This window comes from Mesocricetus auratus, unplaced genomic scaffold (assembly GCF_017639785.1).
Source record: "Mesocricetus auratus isolate SY011 unplaced genomic scaffold, BCM_Maur_2.0 Super-Scaffold_4256, whole genome shotgun sequence".
NCBI classification, from domain to species: domain Eukaryota; kingdom Metazoa; phylum Chordata; class Mammalia; order Rodentia; family Cricetidae; genus Mesocricetus; species Mesocricetus auratus.
This window is the reverse complement of record NW_024429182.1, coordinates 233,851-259,094: the sequence shown is the minus strand read 5'-3', so window position 1 is coordinate 259,094 and position 25,244 is coordinate 233,851. Positions and strand designations below refer to the sequence as shown.

At 43.0% G+C, this 25,244-nt stretch overlaps 1 protein-coding gene across 1 annotated transcript in view; it reads left to right on the top strand.

The window, feature by feature from the left end:
- Positions 1-25,244, top strand: part of Grk5 (G protein-coupled receptor kinase 5) — a 192,339-nt gene that overhangs the window by 67,049 nt on the left and 100,046 nt on the right. Inside the window, exon 2 of the mRNA XM_005085355.4 lies at positions 22,291-22,386. Within this exon, the coding sequence (XP_005085412.1) occupies positions 22,291-22,386 (96 nt within the window). The remainder of the gene's footprint in view (positions 1-22,290; positions 22,387-25,244) is intronic.

Sequence of the window (25,244 nt, the reverse complement as noted above, 5' to 3'; positions counted from 1 at the left end):
TTTCTGGCCTGGCTTTGGGCATATTGGAGTGAAGCAGCTGGGATGGAGCTAGGCACCAGTTTGCCTCCATGACTTTCTGGTTTCTCTTGAAGTTTCTGAAACCTGACATTGGAGGCACAGAAAGGTTCCCTGGAGCTTGTGCAGTATCATCAACTCAGAAGCTCAGTGAAGTCTCTACCCCTTTTTAGCAACAGCGGGATTGGGTTCTGTGTAGCATCTACACAGTCAGTATCAGGGCACAGGGTCCTATGCTGGGAGTGAGAGCAAAGGTTACCTTGTATACCCTGGAACCTTGTACTGAGCAACCTTGTACTGAGCTATACTGGTGGGCACTGGGGCTCAGGGCTGCTCCTGCCAGAAAGTCAGGAAGCAACTGTCTGCTCAGGGCATGCCCCCTTCTAATTAGCCTCATCACTTCACTGGATGTCTTGGCTTCAAGGTTTGCTCACCACCTCATTGTATTAGGTTGGTAGCTGTTTGGGAAGTCTTTTAGAGAACTCTAAAAAAGCAAAACTAAAACACTACCCTAAAGCTACTTCTTACTCTCAGGGAAAAAGATTTTGAGCTTGTGCATAAACTTTTGGGCTGTCATTTGTTGGACAGGCCAGGATCAGAGTTCTATTCTCAAGTGGTGTTGGTCAACAGGCAGCTTCTGATTGCCTGGCTTGGGCATTCTTGAGTTCCCAGTTACTAGAGCTGTTAGAATCTGCTTAGAACCTGGGCCCCAGCAGCCTTAAAAGGCAGACCTCTGTTTGCCCTCGTTAAGGACATTTAGAGAGAAGCCATAGTGAAAAGCAGAGAAAGGAGATTATTCAGTTCAGCTACATTGGGAAGAGGAACAAAGGGGTCCAGTGATCCCCAAATTCATCTTTGTGTTCCTGACGTGAGGTATAGGTTTATAGTACAAGGCTAGGGGAATGTCTTAACTGAGCAGTCCTGGTCAAGGCGTGGTCCCACCCATCACTGCCCCATTATTACCTGGCTCTAGTCTGTCCTGTAAGATGGTCTGACAAGTTGTCAGACCTGAGCGAAATCTCTTTCTTGGAGACAGGCCTCTCCCTGCAGCTGGCACCAGGGCTCAAGGTTTTTCCTTTTCCAGAATAAAATTCTAACCCCTAGAGACCATTGTCTTCATAGTCTGATAGCAAAAGGGAGGGGCACAGTGTCTTTTTAGTATGTCTTCATTCTTTTCAAGGTGGTACCACTTAGGCCAGGCTCTGCTCTGTGTTCTAGGGATGCACCTCTTTTTACATTCTAGAAGTCTCATGGACAAGGGTGAGCCCATTGTATAAGTGGAAGAAATTAAACCCTGAAGAAATCATGTTCAGTGTTCAAAATGATGGCATTACATACCTTCCCCTCTGAATCTTACTTTAATCTGTGAATTGTAGTTTTATGTCCCATTTATCAGATAAGTACTAGACATCAGAAGTACACCCATTTTACACCCAGGCTGTGATTTTCACTTTTATTCTGTGTCTCTTCTCCCTCTTCCTGCTTCTTTCTGTCTCCATCCCTCCCCCCATAGAATTCAGGGCCTTGTGTATGCCAGGTGAGTGCTCTCTGTTACTGAGTTGTCCCCCATCCCTAGTCTCCTGTCCTAATCTGATCAGAGGCTGTATGTACCCTGCACGTTGCCTATTTTATTGGCTGATTACGTGTCATGTTTGTCCTGAACAGAGGCACAGTAATGGGTGACTAACAAACATACTGTATGTCAGTGAGGTTTTCAGCCATCCCATCTTCCCCTTATCCTCTTGGTATACTGCCCACCCATCTGTCACCTGGGTGACCATGGTATCATGGATCAGTGTCAGGTGTCAGGCACCAGGTTTGGGTGAATCTGCTTCTTTCTGGATCCCACCTCCTTACCAGGAAGGTTTGGTGTTAGTGTCAGATGGGAGTGTGTGATGGCCTAGCAGCTGGGCAGTATATCTTCTGTCTATAGCAGCATCCAGTGTGTGACACTCATTAGCACTCTGCAGAGTGGCAACGCAGAGAGGGTGGGAACAATATCCTATTGTTACATTAAACCTGAAATAGGCAAGAGATGGAGGAGTGCATGTGAATCTATCATGGTCTAATGGTGACAGAAGCACTCTTTCTTTTCAGAGACTTGACAACCACCTGCTAATCCCCAGGGTCTAAGAGCTGAGTACCCCACCTTACCTCTGTAGGTAGAGCTGAAGCAACTGGAGGTGGTGAAAGCCATTCCCCTTGCTCTCAGCTTGGATGTAGGGTGGTGCATTTGCTCTTGACCCTTCCTGGGGGTGGGAAAGGGCAGCTGGGCCTGGGTGACTGTGTGTAGTGTCACAAAAGCCTGGGTTCAAATCCTAGCTTTGCCCTTAGGTACATTTTATTATTCATCTTTCTCTAAGTCTCTTGTATCTTTGTAAATTAAGACTATGCCTGTTGTGAATGGCTAGATCTAGGAGATGCTCTTGGATTCAAGGCCTGTGCCTCCATTCTCTCTACTGGACCAGAAATTGAGGGACAGGCTGAGTTGCAAGGAGGCTCTTGAAGGTGAGGGGTGTGAGAGTTGTTCTTTTTGGCCTCATGGGACATACTCACTAGTTTCCAGTCTGAGAGCCCAAGCTCCAGACTCTGCTCCCTTATCACTCTTATTCTTGGAAAATGCCAAGCCTCACATGTAGAACACCAGTAAGGAACAACAGAGGGGCTGGGTTTCAGACCTGTCAGGGATCTGCTGTCACTGTGACTTACAGGGCTATTGGAGGCGGGGTGTAGAAACTCAGAAGTTTTAGGAGTTTTAAGAATGTAGGTCAGGATTTACTATGGCCCTCAGGCTGGATCTGGCCCAAACCACTGGTTTAATGAATAAAGTTTTATTTTGGCACACAGCTGTGCCTCTTTGTTTGTGTATTGTCTGTCATTGTTTTACTCTACAGCAGTAGAGGTGAATCATTTTGACAGAGATCATGTGATCTTTAAACAGATGCTCTTTATAGTAAGCTTGCCAACCTTTGATTTGGACCAAAACCCTCATAATAACAGAGAACTTGAGGCTGGGGAAGTAGTTCAGTTGGTACAGTGTTTGGCTAGCATACAAGAAACCCTGATTCAGTACCCAACATGGCATTACATGGGCCTGATGGTCCAAGCCTGTAATCCCAGCACTAGAGAAGTAGAGGCAGAAGGGTCAGAAGTTCAAGGTCATCTTTGACTGTTTATCAAGTTTGAGGCTAGCATGGGGTACATGAGATCCAATTAAGAAGAGGAAGAAGATGACCATGACAGAGAACACACCTTGTTTGTATAGTGGACTCCCGAGATAACAGTTGAAAATGCAGCAGAGTGATTTGGGCTTCAAAGAGCAGAGCTGGGCTACAAATGATTTAAATAGTAATGAATGCTAATCATCTCCTATAACACAGTGGGGAGCTGAGTGATCCCAGGACCAGCATTATCTTCAAGTCTTTGACTTGGTCTGTAGATGTCTCATCCTGTCATAAAACGGCCATCAGTTGCAGGCATCACATCTACTTCCATTTGATGTCCAGCTGGAGAAGGGATGCTTTCTTTCTCTTCTCCTCTGGGTTTTTTTTTTTTTTGAGGATGCTCCCTAGATCATCCTCCATCCTACTGGCTAAGAACACAAAACAGTTCATGATCTAGTTGCAAAAGAGGCTGGGTCTTTTCTGACACTATTACTCGAAGTGGACTCTGTATACAAGGATGAAAGCCAGATGAAATTCTAGTTTTTGATGTCTACAGAAAGTCCCACATCAGCCAGGAGAGATAGGCAGCTCTCCTCCCTATCATTGGTGAGTGGCAGAGAAGCCTTTGCTGGGGTGGAGGGCAGGATGATCCATCCATCTCAGGCCAGATCACCATAGGGGACCATGGAAAAATCACCTATCCTATCAGCTGGTGCAACACAGTTTCCATATCTAGCCAATTGTGCTGAGTTTTCCTCACAGGCTTGGCATCTCATAGCATTTTCCTGACCCAACTCACTGTCCCACACATCCTGTTGGTTCTTCAGAACAACTCTTCAGAGCAGTCAAGTAGAGTTCCAAGAAGTGAAGTGGTTGTATGAGTGTAGGGTGTAGGGCCACCCCACCATACCTCTACCTCCTAAGAGTAAAAGCATCTGTCTTGTGGGCAGCCTCCTGACCTGCAAGAACTGGATTTTTTTTATTAGCATCTTGTGACCATGCTTTCAGCCAAACTAGTGGCAGCAAGACAAATGCAAGTCACCTGGACTCTATGGAGTAGGTGTGGTTCAGTCTCCTAGGGGAGCCTTATAGGCATTGCCAGGGTCTCCCAGAGGGACTTGGAAGAATATATAGGACTCATTCCTCTAGCATGCTTCATGGTACTTCTGTGGACCCAGCTGTAGGCTTTGAAGTAGAAGCTGCATGGGGGATTTCACAGTGTGTCACTGTTGGTTTGTTTGTTACAAGCACTGGTGAGCCACCTGATGTTGTGGGATAATCTTTTTGTATACTGTGAAGTCGTGTCTTGGCCAAGGCACCTTCTGATTGAATGGTCAATAGCTAGGCAGGAGAGGATAGGCAGGGCTTCTAGAGAGAGGGGCAGGGGAAGGAACTTTGGGAAATCAGAGAGACTGAGATTCTCCAGTCAGGCATGGAGGAAGTGGGACCCATGGCACTGAGGAGAGATAACAAACCATGTGGCAGAACAAAGATTAATATAAATGGGTTTCAAGAGCTAGCTGGGAACAAGCCTACGCTAAGGCCAAGCTTTCTTGCTCAGTAAGAAGTCTCTGTGTCATTATTTGGGAGCTGGTGGCCCAAAGAAAGTCTGACTATAGCCTGATGTGGGTGCTGGGAACTGGTTAGGTCCTGTGCAAGAGCAGTATGTGTTGTTAACACTAAACTCTCTTTCCATCCCCTTGTGTGTCATTTTAAAGACACAGCAAGAAGATTAAATGTTTTACTGCTGTGATGTTGGCAGAGAACAGAGCCTAGCATCTAGAAAGTGTCTAGTTAATAACAGTGCAGTTACTCCCCCTGTTGTGATTGCCACTGCCACCCCAGTGACTTCAGGAGGTTGCTGGTGGCCAACAATAGCATGAGGGTTTTGGTGTCTCTCCTTTGCAGAAGGCAGCCATCTATATCTTGTGATCCACAGTCTGCTCTGGTGACAAGCTTCCTGGTTGAGCCTATAGGAACATCTCATTCTGACTGTGCCCTCTCCACAGCATTTGAAGTTGACAAAGCTGTCTGCATGAAACCTACCTGTTTCCTAGGGACCCCAATGAGGGATCCCCTTACATCTATAACAGTTTCTTTCTTTTTTAGATGTTGGCAGCCCTGAACTTAGCTTCTCCTCTGTCACGCAGGAGATACCTGTAGCTTACATTTATTGAGCACTTATAGCTTACATTTATTGAGCACTTACTCTATACATGCTATGGGGCATACTGCATCTATCTTGTTTAGCCTCTCACTGCAGCCAAAGGCATTCATTCATTCATTCTACAAATTCTTGGTACATTATACATGTCAGGCATAATTCTAGAGAACTGAACAAGGCAAGGTGTTCATGTGTCTAGGAACCTGTAGCTAATGAAAATTAACCAATGTAAAAGGAAACCACAGAAGAACTGGAGATTTTTAATTAGTCCCACCTTGTAGGCAGAGAGAAGGGCCTGTCCTACCAGTGACCATGCAGTACTCCACCTCCATTCTAGACCTAGACTGATGTCTGAACATCCTTAGCTTACCTGTGTCTCATCTCAGGCTTCCTGACTTTAGCATCCCCCCCTCCTTCCTTCCCTCCCTCCCTTGAGAGTGTATGTAGTACATATATGGGTGCATGTGTGCATATGCACTTGTGTGCTCACACACACACATGTGGAAGCCAGAGGGCAATACCATATGTCTTTCTCTTATTCACTACCATATATATATTTTGTGAAATAGGGTTTCTTACTGAATGTATCATGAATTGTGGTTGGTCTTAATAATAAAAACCCAGAGACAGATTTTGGGGTTAAAAATGAAGGTCGGGGAAGCAAAGCCGCTAACCACTAGAGAGTTCTCACCACTACAGGGAAGGGGTAATCCTGTCCTCAGGATGCACTAAACCCCTGTCTCCTCCCTCTTTATATTCCTCTCCAGTGCTGGCATTAAAGGTGTAGGATCCCAAGTGCTGAGATCACATTTGTGTGAGCTCTGTTTCTCTTTTAGACTGGATCAGTCTTGTGTAGCCCAGAGTGGCCTTGAACTAACAGAGGTTAGTCTGCCTCTTTCTCCCGAGTGCTGGGATTAAAGGTATGTACCATGGCTGCCTGGCCTCTATAGCTAACTAGTGTGTCTAGCTTTTCACTGTGATCACCAGTCAAGCTTTAGTTGTTAGATTATACACAAAATATCACAACTAAATGTGAAGCTTTCTGTTTTAGCTGGTTAGCAAACTTCCACGGTTTACCTGTCTACCCTGCCAGTGCTGGGATTGCAGGGGTACACTGCCATGCCTAGATTTTACATGAGTGTTGGGGTATGTACTGAGGTCCTCATGTTTGCCTAGTAATTGAGCCATTTCCCTGGCCTAAGCTTAACCATTTCTGATGCAGCTTTGGTTTTCTTCTCTCTATTTTCACACTTCTTCATTGGCTCTCCACAAATGGCCTGGAGGGCACCTTCTCCTTTAGTTTCCTGATTTTAGCCCTCAACTTAATTATTTCCTGTCATCTATTCCTCCTGTGTGAGTTTGCTTCATTTTGTTCTAGAGCTTTCAGGTGTGCTGTTAAATTGCTACTGTGAGACTTCTCCAAATTCTTTATGTAGGCATTTAGTGCTATGAGCTTTCCTTTTAGCACTACTTTTACAGTGTCCTATAGATTGGGTATGTTGTGCATTCATTTTAATTGAATACTAGGAAGTCTTTAATTTCTTTCTTCTTCCTTGACCCAGTGATGATTCAGCTGAGCGTTATTCAGTTTCCATGAATTTGTAGTCTTTCTGTAATTTGTGTTGTTATTGAATTCTATTTTAGGCTATTCTAACTTTAAGCCAATTCCAACTTTAAGAGACAGGAGGTTATTCCTATTCTTTTTAATCTGTTGAGATTTGCTTTGTGACTGAGTATGTTATCAATTTTAGAGAAAGTTCCATGAGGTTCAAAGAAGAAGGTATATTGTTTGGGTGGAAAGCTCTATAGATGTCTGTTAAGTCCATTTGAGTCATAACCTCTGTTAGCTCCCTTATTTCTCTGTTAAGTTTCTGTCAGACAGGCCTGTCCACTGGCAAGAGTGGGGTGTTGAAGTCTCCCACTATTAGTGTGTAGGGTCTGATGTGTGATTTCTTTTACAAATGTGGGTGTTCTTGTATTTGGGGCATAATTGTTCAGAATTAAGACTTCATCTTGATGGATTTTTTCTGTGATGAATATGAAGTGTTCTTCTCCATCTCTTTTGATTAGTTTTAGTTTGAAGTTAATTTTTTTTAGATATTAGGATAGCTACACCAGCTTATTTCTTAGGTCCATTTGATTGGAAAAATGTTTCCTAACTCTTTACTCTAAGGTAATGTCTGTCTTTGCAGTTGAGGAGTATTTCCTGTATGCAGCCGGATGTTAGTCTGTGTCTTTTTATAAGTAAATTGAGTCCATTGATATTAAGGGATATTTATTAATGACCAGTGACTGTTAATTCCTGTTATTTTTTGTTGTTGGGAGTATTTTGTGTGTGTGTGTGTGTGTGTGTGTGTGTGTGTGTGTGTGTGTGTGTGTGTGTGTTTCCCTTCTTTGTAATTTGCTGGTGTAAAATTATCTATTGCCTGTATTTTCATGGATTTAGCTAATTTCCTTGGGTTTGAGTTTTTCTTCTAGTACTTTCTGAAGGGCTGGATTTGTAGATAGGTACTGTTTAAATCTAGTTTTGTTATGGAATATCTTGTTTTGTCCAACTATGGTGACTGAAAGTTTTGCTGGGTATAGTAGTCTGGGCTGGCATCCTTGGTTTCTTAGTGTCTGCAAAATGTCCAGGACCTTCTGGCTTTCATAGTCTCCATTGAGAAGTTGGGTGTCATTCTGATAGACTTGCTTTTATATGTTACTTGGCATTTTTTCCTTTGCAGTTCTTAATACTCTTTCTTTAGCTTGCATGTTTAGTATTTTGATTATTATATGGCAAAGGGACTTTTTGTTTTTTGGTCTAGTCTATTTGGTGTTCTATAAGCTTCTTGTATCTTCAAAGACATATTTTTCTTTAGCTTGGGAAAGTTTTCTTCTATGATTGTGTTGACTTCTTTTCCTTCTTCTATCCCTATTAGTCTTAAGTTTGGTCTTTTCATGGTGTCCCAGATTTCCTGGATGCTTTGTGTTAAGACTTTGTTGGATCTAATGTTTTCTTTGACTGATGAATCTATTTTCTCTATTTTATCTTCAATAACTGAGATTCTCTCTTCCATCTCTTGTATTCTGTTGGTTAGACTTGCATTTGTAGTTTCTGTGCATTTATGCAGATTTTCCATTCCCAGAATTCCCTCAGTTTGTGTTTTCTTTATTGCCTCTATTTCAATTTTTTTCTTTATTTTAATTTTAATTTTAAATAGCTTGTTTTACATGTCAATCCCAGTTCCCTCTCCCTCCCCTCCTCCTGCACTCCCCCATCGCCCCCATCCTCCCACCCCATTGCCAATTCCTTCCACATAGAGTCTATCATTTCACTCAGGGTAGGGTCCAGGCACTCCCCTAAGAGTCCAGGCAGAGAGAGCAACCCTCTTTGTGTTATGGACACACGATGTCTGTTAGTATTTGAGGGATAAACACTGATCCACTGCTCAGGACCCCATAGGTAGCCCAGACCTCCTCACTGACTCTCACATTCAGGGGGTCTGGATCGGTCCCTCTATTTCAATTTTAAAGTCTTGAACTGATTCCTTCACCTGTTTGATTTTAGTTTATGGTCTGTCACATGACTCTTTACCTCATCTTTCCATACTGCTCATGCTGCTTCCTTCTTACCTGGCTGGTGAGTCCGCCCTCTTCTTCCAGAGTCATCTCTGTCCCTGGAAGTTCTGCCTAATCACTTCCTGCCTATCAATTGGTCATTTAGCTCTTTATTAAACCAATCACAACAATATATCATCACACAGTGCACAGATATACCACAGCATTTCCCTCTTTTTTGTCTAAATAAAAAGGAAAGGTTTTAACTCTAACATAGTAAAACTATACACAGTAAGAACAATTTTCCAGTAAGAATTACATTCACAATGTCCAGTCCATTTGTATTTGGCATATTCAGAGAAAATACTCTGTTATCTATCTTATCTTGATGAATTTAAAGTTTTATACCTAAGCAGTTTCTATCATAACTTGTATTATTCTCCTAAAACTATCTTTTTAGACCTCAAAATATTTTCTTAGATAAATAATTTAAGCCTTATATATCTCAACATTATACACTTTTTAATCTCTTTTGTGAGTTTCTTTTCTAAATTTGGTAACAAGGAAAACTGTAACTATAAGTACCTACTCTTCAACCCCTATTAGAGACACAAGAAAGATAAATATTACCTGACTAAACGGGAAGAAATGACAGAAACAGCTGCTGCATGGACAGTCACCCCAAGGTTCCCCTGCAATGTTGGGGCATCCATCTTTGGCCTATGGGCCCAGAATATTTGATAGATTTTTCTGCCAAGCAGGAGATCTGAAGAACTGTCCTACATTGTTTTGACAAGGTTCAGCAGTTGTCTTCTTTTATGTCCTCCTTGTCCAATTTGGACAGCATACTGTCAGTAGTCAAGGCAAGGACAATTTCTTGTCTAGTGGCTAGCTTTGCCACATAGAAAGCAAACTCCATGTAGAGTTTCTTCAATGCCCATCATCCTTTTTTCAAGTAAATTGGTGTTGCTAGGAGCAGATGTGTTTCACTGTCATTAAAGTCTTTGAAGTGTTTGAAGACCATCTATTTAAAATATATCTGTTTGACCTGGAAAACATACCTAACATGACTATAAGATTGGTTATTGTAGATGACTAACTACTAACCTGTAGTTCTTTATTATTCTAAATAGCTTTTAAGACTAAAACTTTACATGACATTTTTAAATGTAATGTAAGCTGGATGAGCTTCCTAGGTACAATACCTTAAACAAGAGTAGAAACATGTATACAGTGTGCCAAAAATAACCTTAAATTTGTGTCAGTATACAAAAATATCTTAAACAAGAGTAGAAGCATATGTGCCACATAACAAAAATCCCTTAAATTTATATCAATATACAAAACTCTATGCCAGTGTAAAATATTTGAGCCTAGTAGTTGCTTTTTTTATTTGAAAATAGATTCAGTAATCTACCCTTTTATCCTGTTATTTCTATGTCTCCCCCTTTTATTTTCAGAATGAGATCCCTGAATCTAATTTCCTTTGTTCAGCTTTTTTGCTGACCATGACCAATAACAACTTATAACCAACCCCTGTAAATGATGACAAACATCCATAACCCACTGAACCACCAAAACTACCTACCCTACTTCTTGGGAATGTGGGCATCATGTTTTCTAGACTGCTTCCTGTTGTCTGGGGGCAATGACATCTTTAAGCAACCCTGAGAAAATTGGGATAATGATCAAGTCCAGGGAGAGCTAGCTGTATTATTTTTTTGGTTAGTCTTTGTGTGATGGGAAAGTATAGAATTTATCTGACTTATTGACTGGATAGTCTATGAGGCTGGATCATCTCAACTAGCAGCTTTGAAGATGTTCTGGATTCAGAATTTTGAGGAAACTGCAACAGAGGTATTCTAAGATGCTGGATCACCTGGGCTACTTGTCTTTTCTGGTATCCGATTCTTTTTTTTTTTTTTGAAAATACATAAACTTTTAATGGTAACATATGTAGCTGCATCAACACAAATATGGAATGTGTGGTGTGTGCAAGTCAGTTAATGATGATTTTTTTTGTTTTATGTTTTAGCAGGCAAAAGGTATCTGTTAACTTTTTAAGTTTGTTTGGACTGCATAACCATACTTCTATCCCTGCATATGAAAGGATGGTATGCAATAATAAGTCATGCGGACTCTGTAGCCAACAAAATTGAACATGTCTTATTCAGTCTCAGAGCTGTTCCTATGTTGAGGGATCAGCATATATGTCACCTGTCCTGTAGTCTTTCTTGGCTTTTTCCCTTATGTCTGCAGCCCAGATCCTCAGGTCTCCTCCTTTGAAATCTGATATTTATTAATTTTGAAGAGAACCATAACTTTTTGTTTCCTGTGGAAACAAAGAGATAACCTTTCCTCCAATGCAACACATTTTCTCACTTTCCTTTTGAGTTAAGACATTAAAAATACGTAAGTTGGTTTAATTTAGCAGTTCCCATAATCCAGTGTCCCTAAGCAGCTATTGTTTTTTTTAAGTTAGCATTTAAAAAATTCAAAGTTAACAAAGCACCATATAGGATCCAGACATCCTTTTAGACTAATTTTTAAAATAACTGTCTATGCCCACTTTACTTGTTTAGAGGGTCGTTTCCCCTCCCCCCAGTCTGGACTGCTTTACTGCATTTCTGCAGCCCTCTCTGACCATCTGAGCCAGTCCTTAAGCCTGCTGCACAAATCTGTGCTAGCAGCTGGCTCCATCCTGCTCAGGTCTGTGAGAGCTGAGCCTTAGGTCCACAGCACTAACAGCATTTACTTGTCCCAGCTCTGGGAATATGCAGAACCCGAGCCATTTAGTGGGCTGGCTGCTCAAGTACTCATTGTACAGCAGCCACACCTTTGTAAGCTGCAAGCACAGGGTCACTAGGAAGCCTTGTCTGATATTTTTAAAAAAGATTTCTCAGTCCCTATGTGGGAATATGTGCTCCGTGTTGGGCACTAAATGTTACAAGTTTTTCTGTCTTTCTAGCCAGATCCCAAATAATGACTCAAAGAATTATTAATTATGAAAGCTTGGCCTTAGCTTAGGCTTGTCGCACTAACACATATAACTTAAATTAACTAATTTATTTTAATCTATGTTCTGTTGTGTTGTTCATTACCTCATCTGTAATGCTCACACTGCTTCTTCCTTGTCTGATTGGTGAGTTGCCCTCTTTCCAGAGTCCTCTCTCTCCCCGAAAGTCCTACCTAATCTCTTCCTGCCCAGGTATTGGCCATCCAGCTCTTTATTAAACCAATTGCAGCAATATATCTTCACACAGTGTACATAACAAATTTCTTTTGTTTTCAGATTATAATTATAATTGCATAGTTTCCCTTCTCCTTTCCTCCCATCAAATCCTTTCATATACTGCTCTTTATTCTTTTTTCAAATGTGTGTGTGTATTATATACACAGATACACAGACCTGCTCAGTGTATATAATGTTACTTGTATGTATGCTTTTAGTGCTGACCACTGGGTCATCAATTGATGTACACTTCCCTGGAGAAGTCTAGTTTTCTCACTCTCAGCATTCTTTAGGTCCCTATTGTTCTTTGTGTTGGGTTGAGGCCTCCTGAGCTTTTCCTTATCCATGTTAGCATGTATATTTGTGTCACCCTTGTTCAGCTCATGTCTAGGCATCCATGTTGGTGAGACTTCATGGATGTAGCTTCTGACATTCCTAGGAGACACATTCCTGCTCCTCTGGCCCCTTCAGTTTTTTCACCCTCTTTTACAGCCACTTTTATGTTAAGTTTTATTGGAATATAGATGGTTTATGTGTTGTCTCTGTGACTCACAGACCCATTGTAACCCTTTTACAGAGAAAGTTTACTGACCCCTGAGCCACAGCAGAGTCCTTAGATGGGAGTGTACTCAGAAAATTGAGGAATAGTGAGAAAATGGTAGTGTGGAGTGGTTACCTACAAGTGTAGAATGTGATGTATGAGAAATTGTGAACTATACTGTACAGTGCCTGCCTGACTTCTGTGACACATCTGGCAATGTTGGGATAAATCTGAGCATTATGATGATGGAGTGTGTATGTGTTGGGGGTGATAAATTTGAAGTAGGGACATGGTAAGGTAAAGACATAGGTAAACTTGGGTTTAGAAAATTTAATTTGAGATCCATCTTTGTCTCATATCAGGTCTGAGTCCTTGGTTCTGTCATTCACAAATAGCTTGATCAAATAGTGATACAAGTGTAGTAGTGATGGTAATTAGAATGAGAAGGTGATGATGATAATGACAACCATGATGAAGATAATAGTGGTAGTGATGGTGGTGGAGGTGGTGATGATGGGGATGGTTGTGATGGAGATGGTGTTATTGCTGGTAGAGGTGGTAATGATGGGGATGGCTGTGATAAAGATGGGCATGGTGGTGACTGTCACAAAATGGCACCTACATTGTTCCAGGTATTTTGAACTTGAGGTGCTGGTTTATAACATAGCAGTGTAAGATGGTAGCAGCAGTGTCTATGTGCAGGAAAAAAAACACTGAGTGACTTAGCAATGGTAGGCTCATCACAGTGGCATCATTTATATTGCAGTTAAGAAGCTGTGGGGCAGCTGATGTGTGACAGCATAACAGTTGCCCAAGGATGCTGCCTCCATCACCAGCACTGTCCTTGGGTAAAGGTTTCCCGAGGGGCCATCCTCAGTTGTGCATCTCTTCCAAGTTGTTCCAGAATCTTCTCTCAGGCTCAGTATGCTAGTGCTGAGGAGCCTTGTCTCCTTGTCCCCATGGTGACCAGTAACCAGGCCTTGTATTGGTTTGGGTTTTTCTAATTTGAGGTTGTGGGATCCCCTGGTGTGGCTGAGGTTTTTATGCTCTGGAAACCCCAACTGTGGTGTGGCTATGAGGTGGGGCCTAGGAGATTCTGGAACCTGCTACAGACCACAGGCCCCACATGCCCTGGGCAGTAAACCATGCCTCTGCATGCCTCTCTCAGGAAGTTTTGGGTTCTTCTAGCTGGAAACTGCGGCACCATGGAATTTTCTGGGGTTAGAACTGTGTGTCTTTGTCTCACCACATCCAGTCCTGCAGAATCAAGGACTGCTGGGAGGCCTGGTGTGTACTGAGGCTCCTGGCTCCATCACAGCTTCTGTCTATTCATTAAGTGAGATCTTCTGTTATAACGGAAGCCTCTGATAAAAGTGCCAATAAAAGAGCCAACTACCAGACAGACCAATTGGCTTAGAAATAGTTTCTCCTGCCTGTAGCTCCTCTGACTTCTCATTCCACCTGCCCCATCCCTGCCTTACTCAGTTTTGTCAGACTGCTCCATGACCTGGTTCTTAACATATCAGAGTATCAGGAATATCAATGGAGTGAGAATGATCTAATCTTATGTGACTTGTGTCCCTTCTTGAGTCTCTGAGCTGGTTCTTCTGGATACCCAAGGTGGACCCTGCCATGTGATTCAATTGGTGGTGGAATCAGACTTGGAAAGACATTTTGGATAGGACGATGCTCTGTGTCCCCAGACCTTTCCACTTTCTTTTTCTGCCCATCTCTGGGGTCATATGCCTAGCTGGGAAGGCCCCCAAAACTTCAGACACCAAGATGGTGATAGTTTGAATGAGAATTGGCCCCCATAGGTTCATAGGTTTGACTACTTGGTCCTCAGTTGGTGGAAATGTTTAGGAAGGGTTTGGAGGTGTGGCCTTGTTGGAGGTCACTGGGTCTGGGCTTTGGTATTTCAAAAAACTTGCAACATTCCCAGTGTGATTTCTCTGCCTCATGCTTGTGGATCAAGATGCTAGCTTTAAGCTGTTTCTGCTACCATTTCCTTTGCTCTGCCATCGCGGATTTTTACACCCTGAAACTAAGCCAAATTAAATGCTTTCTTTTTTTTTTAGGTTGTCTTGGTCATGGCGTTTTATCATAGCAATAGAAAAATAACTAAGACAACGGCGATGGCTTCTAAGAGTTTCTGGTAGTCCTTGCCCAGATAAGAATGGATTTTAGCTACCCAGAGTCCATGGCCTATACTTACTTAGGAGACTGGCACACACATGCTTTTGGCAGCCCCTTCTGTGAAGGTTTCTTCTAAATAGGTTTATCTGGGGTAGTCATGGTGTGTGGGTAGCCGAGTCCTGAGAACTCGCCTGAACGTAAAGAACTAAGTAGAGTCTAGCCACACACACTTCTCAGGCAGCATTGTAGCATTGCTGTCTAGGGGTTGGCCAGGTAGGTTACTGGCCTTTTGTGTCTGGAAATGCAACGGAGTCACTATGGCACATGGTCAGAATATCTTCAGGAAATATTTCATTCCTACAGTTTCCTCTCTGGTAGGTAGTCTGTTATAAAGAATGGCTCAGCATGATGAGAATCTGTAACAAATTTGGTCCCTTGTGTAGGCATAGCATAGATCTTACCAAACCATAGGCTTTAATTTGTAGGTGGGTCCTGGCAGGAAGTCTTTGGGTCTGTGTACCCTGGGTCTCTATCAGCTATATTCCAAACAACTTTGGAGGATGAGCTGATGGCTTTTGTGGCTCTCTAATCACACCTGCCACCACTGGTACCTTTGTTCAAGCTTGCTTGCATGGCCTCCTTTCCATCCACAGTGGTGCAACCTATCAGACTGTCACAGACTTCAGGAAAGACCATGATGCATGGCCTCAAGAGAAAAGATGAGCCAGCAGATCAGATTTGTTCCTTAGGGACATTACAGCCAGGGCAAGAAGACCAAAAGCTGGTGAAAGGTCATGAGAACTTTGTGGATTTGACAGTGACCACGTATCACGTGATATGAGGCAGGCAAGACATAGAAAAATGGGACTGTTGTCATGACAAGTCAGAATCCTGATTACCAGATTTTGGAATTGGGAGGAATATTTTCAGTAGACATGTCCAAACTCTTGTGTTTCTACAGATCCTCTGTAGAAGTTGGCAGGGTGATGAGAAATCAGAGAATGAGAAGTTTCAGGAAGTTCAGGTGGTTTTCCCATATTTCTGTTGCTGCTCAGAACTTGGCATTAGCTTATGTGCTTTTGGCCCCTCTGATTTCAGCAATGGAAACATGAATTGTTTCTTTCTTTTAAATGACTTACTCATTTTTATTTTATATGCATTGGTGTTTGACCTGCATGTGTATCTGTGTGTGTTGGATCCTCTGGAACTGGAGTTACAGACAGTTTTGAGCTGTGGGTGTTGGGAGTTGAACATAGGTCCTCTGGAAGAGCAGTCAGTGCTCTTAACCACTGAGTCATTTACCCAACCCTGGAGTGCTGTGAGAACAAGAAGAGCAAGAAGAAGGCTGCTTTCCACAAAGCTTTCCTCAGCTTCCTCAGAGTGGAAATAAACATCATTCTGAGAATAAGTTACCTGAGCCTTTGCTGTAATGGCTTGAGGATCTTTCTTTTATGAAACTCTATTTCCCCATCTGCAAAATAATACCTGGGATCTATCACTCGAGTTAGATGACAAGTAAAAGATGGGTTCACCCTACCATGTTCCCTGGTAAGCTGTGTAAGAAACATCACATTTAACTTCCAAATCAAACAGGTGGGTGTGGCAGCATGTGTATTTAGGATTGAGGGGCAGGCCCATCTCTGAGTTCAAGACCAACTCATAGAGAGTTCTAGGGCTACATAATGAGGCTCTGCCTATAAAGCAAAACAACCAAAGAAAGGAAAAGAGACAGAAAGGGTGACTGTTATTACTTGGCAAGTCCTGTACTAAATTCACTGCTGGGGCATGCCCTCCCATTGAATGGTTCATGCTTTTGTTGGTCTTATCCCTCTTCCTGCCATTCTCTAATCAGAGACTGCACCAGTGAAGGAGCTGGATAGAACTTGAAACTCCTGGCTCAGGAGACACACATACTTTCCTAGTGTCTGCCCTCTGCCCCCAGGCTTCTGTCCTGCCCTCCTCATTCAAGCTTAAGGTCTATCCCTTTGATCCTACAGCCGTGAGTGAGCAGAGTTCAGCTGGCTTCTCTGTCCTACATCCTGTCCCTTTCTTATTCAGTGGCAGGAGCCATCCTGCCTAGCTCTCGGCCATCATACTGTCTGAAGACACCCTCTTTCATGCTTCCTCTCTGGCTCTGACCACTACTCTCTGGTGTTCCTTGAGCTTTAATGCTTGGAATGGGCTGTTACCTCTACACTGACAGAGACTAGGTTGTCTATACAAGCTCTTAAGGCTAAAATGGAGCAGCTGGTAAAGCCAGAGAGACTCAAGCCTGCTTGCATCCCTAGATGACTGTGGGCTAGTGGATGCAGGTGTGATAGTGTCAGTTTGGTGAACTACTCTCACTAAGCCCATAATTTTCATCTGTGAGTGGGACTCAGGGTACAGCTAGTGCAGAGGCAGCAGAGGGAAGGCTGTCACCAATTCCTACAAGCAATCATCCATTTTTCTGTTCAGCTGGCATTAAGAAAACTAGCAGTTAGTATTGTTTAACTGAATCATTGTCTCCCTTCACCTCTTAGAGAGGCTGAGGGCCAGACAGGACTTTGCCTTTCAAAGCTACCATGGAAAAGGGCGTTTTGGAGCTATACTGAGAGGCCATGTGGGGCTTTGGTAGATAGAGGGGTAGGAAAGTGTATTGCTGGTAGAGACTCAAGTCTGCAAGAAACAAGATGTGTGCAGGTGCCTAAGACAAAACACACATTCACATCTAATAAGCGGACACTTGTGTATTTACCACAGGCTTAGAATGGTAGAAAATGCAAGACTGAGTCTCTTCTACTGTTTGCCTGCTGTCAGTATGGGCAGGCATACCAGTGCATAGAATGATGCCTATGTAATGTGAGCACAGCGTTGACCACTAGTGGTCACTTCATATGTAGTACTCAGATGGGTCAATGGACATGTGCTGAGAGAATGGATGAGTGTTCTGTAAGCTGATATGACAAACTGAGCAAATAAGCAAAGCTCCTCAAACTCTGCCAAGCCATGTGGATAAGGTGGAAAACAGATGTCCTTCAGCTGACCAAGTGAGAGAAGGTGGTGCAAGTTGAGACTGGAAGCAGGAGTGAGAAATACTAAGAAAAAAGCAGGAAAGGGGTATTCCTGCTAGAACAGTGAAAAAGTCCTAAGATCAGTGGTTCGGAAGGAAATAAGGCTAGGGAGAAGATGAATGTAGGATTGAATGTAGCCAAGGAAGATGAGCTGAGCCTGTGAGTTCCCAGGTGGTAAGGTCTGAGAAATAACTAACTGTTCCTGCTGAGGCCTGTCTGGGCCCTAGAAAGGTAGGATGTAGGGTCCTAGCCCCCTTGTAGGCCTGACATCCACTAAAGTAGTGCAGCAGGCCTGGGGGCAGCTATGGCCTGGATGATGGAGGAATTTCTACTGTAATGAACAGTGCCAATACTTTCAGTCATTAAATATGTAATTTAGAAACACAACAGCCTACTTGTGCTAATCGTTTGAAGTGGCAACCTCTTTGAGGCAGGTTTGTTTGTAAAGATATTAGACATTGTTGTAGTCTACCTGAGTTATAGGAGGCAGAGTTTATTGTGGGACTTTTAGCAGAACTACAGGGGCCAGATGTAGGTGTGGAGGTCATTTTTGTGGGGGAAGAAGCACTCTGTCCAAAGTATTCTGTATCATTTGCCTATAGTTGCTATGAAAATTATCAACACACACACACACACACACACACACACACACATTTTGTAGAACTAAGTGGATCAAACCCATGCATATTTATTATCTTATAGTTCTGTAGCCTTGGTGTCTGACTCATGTCTCACTGAATTAAAAACAAGGTATGAGCAGGGCTGGTTTCTTCTGGAGCTCCAGAGAAGAATCTTTGTCTTTTCCATTTTGTTCTGGTCTCTTACGTTCTTTGGCTTAAGGTTCCTTCCATCTTTGCAGCTCACAAAGGCCAGGCTAGTCTTTTCTCATGTTTCCTTACACAGATCTGTTGCTTCTACCTTTCTTGGTTTCATTGGACCTATTATTGTTTGTTTTTGTGTTGTTGAGATCAAATTCCTTCCAGAAATAACATAAGGAAAGATTTATTGTGGCTCAAGGTTTCAGAGGATTCAGTCTCTAGGTGGTTTTAAATGTATTGAAGTGTAGCTGGAAGGTTTCTTGTTCTGCCAGCCTGGTCCTTCTGCTTCAGCCTCAAATGAACACACAGTTGCTATATTAATTATTAAACTGTTGACTGATGGCTAGGGCTTCTTATTGACTACATCTATCTTAATTATTAACCCGTTTCTATTAATCTATGTATTTTCACGTGGTCTTATCTTACCGGAGAACACCTGGTGCATCCTTTCTTCCCCATCCTTACATGGCGACTGCGGTCTTCCTCTGCTTACCTTTCCAAAAATTCTCCTCGCCTCCTAGTCCTGCCTATCTTCCTGTCTCATTGGCTAAACAGTGTTTTATTCATCAACCAATAAGAGAAACATATACAGAAGGACATCTCCCATCATTGAAGTTGACAATGATTACCCTTTCTGGGTAATTTAAGAAAACATCTCTATTGTTGCCTGTAATTCTTTCTTTAACCTTACCCTCCTCTCCATGTTATTTAATATATTCACAGATTCTCAGGATTAGGACATCTTTGGGGAGCACTATTCTGTCTTCCACAATTTGTTATCCTTGTTCTGGAAGTTGAAGATAAAAGGATTAGGAGGAAAGCTAGCCAGCTACCTCAGGTGCCACCTGGGGAGCCTCTGTCTGTCTGTTCCTGTGCAGCCTCCTTGGGACAGAGTGTGTTGTCCTAGTCCTCTCCTCATCCTTTTTCTTTTCTTTTTTTCAAGGCAGGGTTTCTCTGTATAGCCTTGGCTGTCCTGGGACTCACTTTGTAGACCAGGCTGACCTTGGAACTCAGAGATTCGCCTGCCTTTGCTGGGATTAAGGGCATGAACCATCACTACCTGAGTGTGCCTTCTTTACCTCTTAAACTCTTCCTGAAGTCTTTGGGCCCAGCTTCAGTGTTTCTTCCTTCAAGTGGCTCACTTTCCCCACCTTCTTTAATATCCTAGACAGCTGTCCCCATAACCAGCAAACCTCCCCAAACCCTGCTCCCTTCCTAAGTGCCATTAGATAAATCAAGGTTTTCCCACATTGCCACATTTTAGAGCCAATATTGAATGTCTTGCAATGCTGCCCAGTACATGGTGTGGTGTTTATTCACACCCTTGTGCTGTACCCATAGACTGCCAATAGTAGGCTGTGACAATTAAGTATCTCCAGATGTTTTGAGATGTTTCCTAGGAGATAATTTTGGGTGTAGAAAATCACCAGAAGAACTAAAGTTTGGCTTCTGTCTTCTGTGGACATGACTACTGTGTTCTAGTACCTGAAGAAGGATCACTACTTAGGAGATGCTCAACACATCCTGGTTGAATGAATTAATGAATCTGTCTTAATTTTCGGTGAGAAGCAGATACCTACTTTCCATAGCCCAGTTACTTGAGAAACATTTGGGGATCCTTAGAGAAGTCACATTCTTAGGTTCCAATCAGAGAGTGGAATCACTATCTGGGAATCTTCATTGCATCTGTTCTTCAAAAAGAATTGACTTGCTCTGTGACCTAGCAGCTTCTCTCCCTGGAATGTACCTAAAGGGATTAAGAACAGAGCATGAATCAGATGCTTGGATGCAAGTGTCCATGAAACATATATTTTCCATAGCCTTAAATTAGGAGCCACTCCAGTATCCAAAGACAGATGAATGGAGAAATGTATGCCCAGGGGTCAGGATGTAGTTCAGTTTGTAGAGTGTTTGTCTGAAATTCTCAGAGCTCTGAGTTCTTTTTCCAAATGCCACATAAACTGGGTGTAGTGTTACATAGTAGGAACAGGAGGATCAAAAGTTCAAGGTCATGTGTGGGTACACAGAGAATTCAAGGCCAGCCTAGGCTACATGAGACCTGGTTTCAAAACAAAACAGAAATATATGTATATAACCAAATAATGTTCAGCCCTAATAAGGAATAAATTTCTGACATGTACTATATTATGGCTAGACCTTAAAGGCATAGTTCTATGTGAAGTAGGCCAGACACCAAGGGGAAATGATTCTACATGAGACAAAAAATAGAAGAGGGTTAGAGGAGGGAGGATGGGGAAGTATTTTTTTAAACAAACCATGTTTACATTTTGAGATGACAAATATGTTCTGGAGATGGCTAGTGGTGACATTTAGACAGCAATATGAACACACTTTATGCTACTGAATTTTACACTTAAAACTGTCAGTTTATGTTATTTTATCATATTGAAAGAGATTCTTCATCCCAACAAGCTCTGGGAATCAGTAGTGTAGGAATGAGAATGGGGGTCATATGGGCCACATGAGTTCTGATGGCCCTTTCAGGTCCTTAGCAACCTAGCCTAGTTCATCTGCTATGCAGGCTGATTTTCCTAGAGGATTGCCGTTCTGTGAGGTTGCATGTACCTACCACCCTCTGTAGCAACCAGGCAAGTGTACATACAACTTTATAGAGAGTAGACAGGCATCCGAGAGGGTGCCTAGCTGGTAAGGGGCAGTGTGGTGATATTTTGTTTGTGCTGTAACAAATAAAGCTTGTCTAGCGATTAGAGTTCAAAACTAGCCACTAGTTAACCATAGAGGTCAGGCAATGGTGGCACACACCTTTAATCCCAGCACCGGGGAAGAGGAAACAAAGTGATATGGCTGAGCAGAGAGAGGAAGTGATAAGGCAAGGGGGAGACAGGAGCTTGGCCCCTTCTGAGATGTTGGCAAGGTAAGAGGTGCTTGCTCCTTTGTTTCTCTGGTCTTTCAGCATATTCCCTGATATCTGACTCTGTGTTTTTATTATTAAGACCAATTAGAACATGTGCTACTGGACAGCTCATCTGGGTCCTGTTCATGGGGCTACTCTTAACTAGTTCTAACTGGTTCTTGCCATGTGGGAAGCCTGACTATGGATAAAAGTCCAGAATCTGGGTTTGTATGCAGAATGTCCTTGTGTTTAAATATTAGCAACCTGTTTGCCAAAGAGCAGGCAAGCAAACCACATGTGTGTGAAGGAACCCTGAAGGGTGTAGTGTCTAGTCTTTGACGTCTGGGAACTCATAGATGTGGGCCCTCCACTGTTCCTACCTATTCCAGGATGCTCTGACTCCAGTGTTTTCCTCTGATCTTCTGAACCTTCAAGAGAATCAAACTTCAGTGAGGGGCAGGAGCATTGGCATCTTCAAGCTGGGGTCTTAGCTCTGCCATCTGTGAGCTGTGTGGTCCTAAATGACTTCTTTCTTCTATTTCAAGGAGAACATAACAGTTCCTGCTATGTAGAACAAGGGAAGAAAGAAAGAGGAGGGAGGGGAAGGAGGGACGGAGGCAGTGGTGGGCTCAGGGCATGTCACCGGTTTGATCTAAAACCTAGAAGCTGGTGGAAAGGCTCATGGGTATGGGATAACAGGCTCTGGAGCTTTGGGCAGCACCAACATCAGTGGCATCTTTCCATCTCTGCAGGCGGTGGAGGAAAGCGCAAAGGGAAAAGCAAGAAGTGGAAAGAAATCTTGAAGTTTCCTCACATCAGCCAGTGTGAAGACCTCCGAAGGACCATAGGTAAGGAACACTTTCACTGCCAAAGCCTCTGTACAACTGTGCCCGTGCAACTCAGCTAAGTAGATACAGGAATTCTGGCTCCACTGAAGTCTTTGCTAATAGGCCAAAGATACAACCAGTATTTGTTCACTGTTTGATGTGTGCCAGGATGAACTGTTACTTCTCTGGTATCTTTGAGGTAGGTGTTGTTATTTTACTTCAGAAGGGGAAACTGAAGCACAATGGCTCTTTAACTGGCCCACAGAGAGCAGAGAAGATGGACCAAGGCCACTGCAGTCCCCAGGCAGAACTCCCTGCTTTTCCTGGATCCTATGTATCCTGCTCTTGGGAGGCAACTCTGGTTTAGCCTCACTCTCCCTCTCACTTGGGAGGTTGGTATTCATGATGGAACCAGCAGCCCATTGACTCAGCCTAGTTGTCTTTAGTCCCAACATGGCCACCTCCAATGGCAGCCAAGGGCTTAGCTTCTGTAAGGACATAGCAAAACACCAAATGTGTCTGCTGAACACAGCATATCTCTGCCATCCAGATGAAAGGAGTCTGCATATTTTGCTTTATTGGGTTCATGTACTTCTTAAGAGTATAAAAATACGTAAGTATGAAATACAGGGATTTCTGGTTCAAACAAGAAGGAGTAGATACAGTGTTCTCTGTCCCTTCTAACAAGGGCAGTTGAAAACTCCAGGAAATCTAGAAGATTCTGGAAGGTAGAAAGACAGATGAGTGAGGACTTTGAGATGTGAGTAATAAAAGGTTCTCCTTTTGCTTCTATTATGTCCCTGACTAGGTGTTGGGGGAAACAAAGCCTGATATGCGAGTGCATATGGAAAAAAGGCCCTTACTTCTTCACTAGGAAAAATAAAAAAAAAAAGAAGCAACCTGTTCTTTTTAGAAAGGAGCAGATAATGCTGGATAGTTGGCTCAGTGGTTAAGAACACTAGCTGATCTTCCATAGGACTCAGGTTTGATTCCCATTTCCTATATGGTAGCTCACAGCCATCTGTAACTCTAGTTTCAGAAAACTCAGTGACCTCTGCTTGCTGCCTTAGATACCAGGCATGCACATGGAACACATACATATGCTGACAAAAATACCCATCATACAAAATAAATAATTAAAAAGTAAATGTTTTGAAAGGAGCACACAGTGCAACTGGGAAGCTGTGGACTCAGACCTGCATTGACAAACCCACTTAGACTTTGTTCTCATGTAGCCTCTATATGTGGTCTCTGTTCAATGTAGACCACTATTACAGATAACATGAACTGAGGGGCTTGAACAACAGATGTTCACTTTTGTTTGGTTCTAGATGTCCAAGACGAAGGACCATTTCTGCTCTGTAGATGTTTTCCTGTGTCCTTCACCGTGGAAGGAAGCATAGTTTCTCATTCCTTTTCCTGTCAGGCTCTGTTCCCATTCAGGGCTCCTCTCTTAATCCATTGTGTTGGGTATTAGGGATCACCATGTGTACTTCGATGAGGGTGCAGACATTCAGTTCATTAGCAACCCTGGTCCTGGATTCTAAGGTCAGCATCCCCCTCCTCTCCACTTCTGTTCTCTGGAGGACATACAAGTTCTCTTTTGAGGGCAACTATCCCCACCCAGACTCCAGCTATACCCAGATATTTCATACAAGTTTAGGGGCTTTTATGCCTTCATTGTGCCCTTCTCTCCTAGGGGGCTCCCTGCTTATCCTTCACCTCCTGCCTCCCTATTCTGTTCACTTCTGGTTTGGAGAGCTGGGAGCACAAGAATATGCTGTCAGAGTCTCCTGGACCATAGACCCTTACCCAACAGTTGTAGCCCTGTTTAAGCCCATCTTCTGGTCTCTTGGTGGAGCCTATACCCATGGGTATGAGGACTGGGCCTGCTGTGTGAGAGTGACGTTTCAGTTCTCTTAGAGGGTGTTGAAAAGCCTCTGTGTGTTGATGCAGTGTGGAAGAGGCTGGAAAAAACAGGAAGACCAATGTAAGCTGAGGGGCTGCTGAACATGGGCCTGGGCCAGGGGTTGGGCCTTCTTGCCTGTTTATAGTCTGTCGCCGTAGTGTTTGCCCAGCCACTGCTGGGGTCCTGCTGGAAGGTTTTCTTACATAAAAATCCCATTTCTTTTCTAGACCAATACACAAACCAAACAGTGGCAAACACCAAGTTTGTTTTTCTTGTGGACACATGAGCTCATTTTCTGAAGCTCCCTGGGAAGATGTCCCAGGACAGGCTCTGAAAAGGGCCCACTGGGCAGTGTGGGGTGGTGTAGTAGAAGGGCTGTGTGCATCAGGGACAGGAGCCAAGTTCACAAAGACCCTGAGATTCTGCTTAGAATCATCTAGAACAGTGGTCACTGGAAGCTGCGGCCTTCTCCAGCCTTGAGCATTGCTTTGGGCAGCCATAAGTCCTCTCTACCCAAACCTCCAGATGACTTAAGAAAATGACAATTATTCCTCTATTGCATCCCCACCCCACATTCACTTTTTTTACCCTGCTTGGAATGAACCTGTAACTCTGACCTGTGGGTGGTAGGTCATAGGTGACAAAAAGCTTTGGCTGAGATGAACCCCAAGGATCCCTTTCAGAATAATACTTTTACATATGCAAAATGGAATACACAGAGTTTCCAAGGAAATTGATTCCTTTCAAATAGTTATTAAGTACCTTTAAAATGTAAAATATATAATGTATGTGCTTTTTTGTTAATACTTGAAATAATGAGGTCTAACAGCTGGTCAGTAGCTATTGTGACTTTTGGATATCTGCAGCAACTACGATACAAGTGAATATGCAGTTTGTGCTGATAACAAGTCCCAGGCACTGCTGATAATAGCAGTGGGCATTGTCTACCTTTGTAATCAAATACATTGTG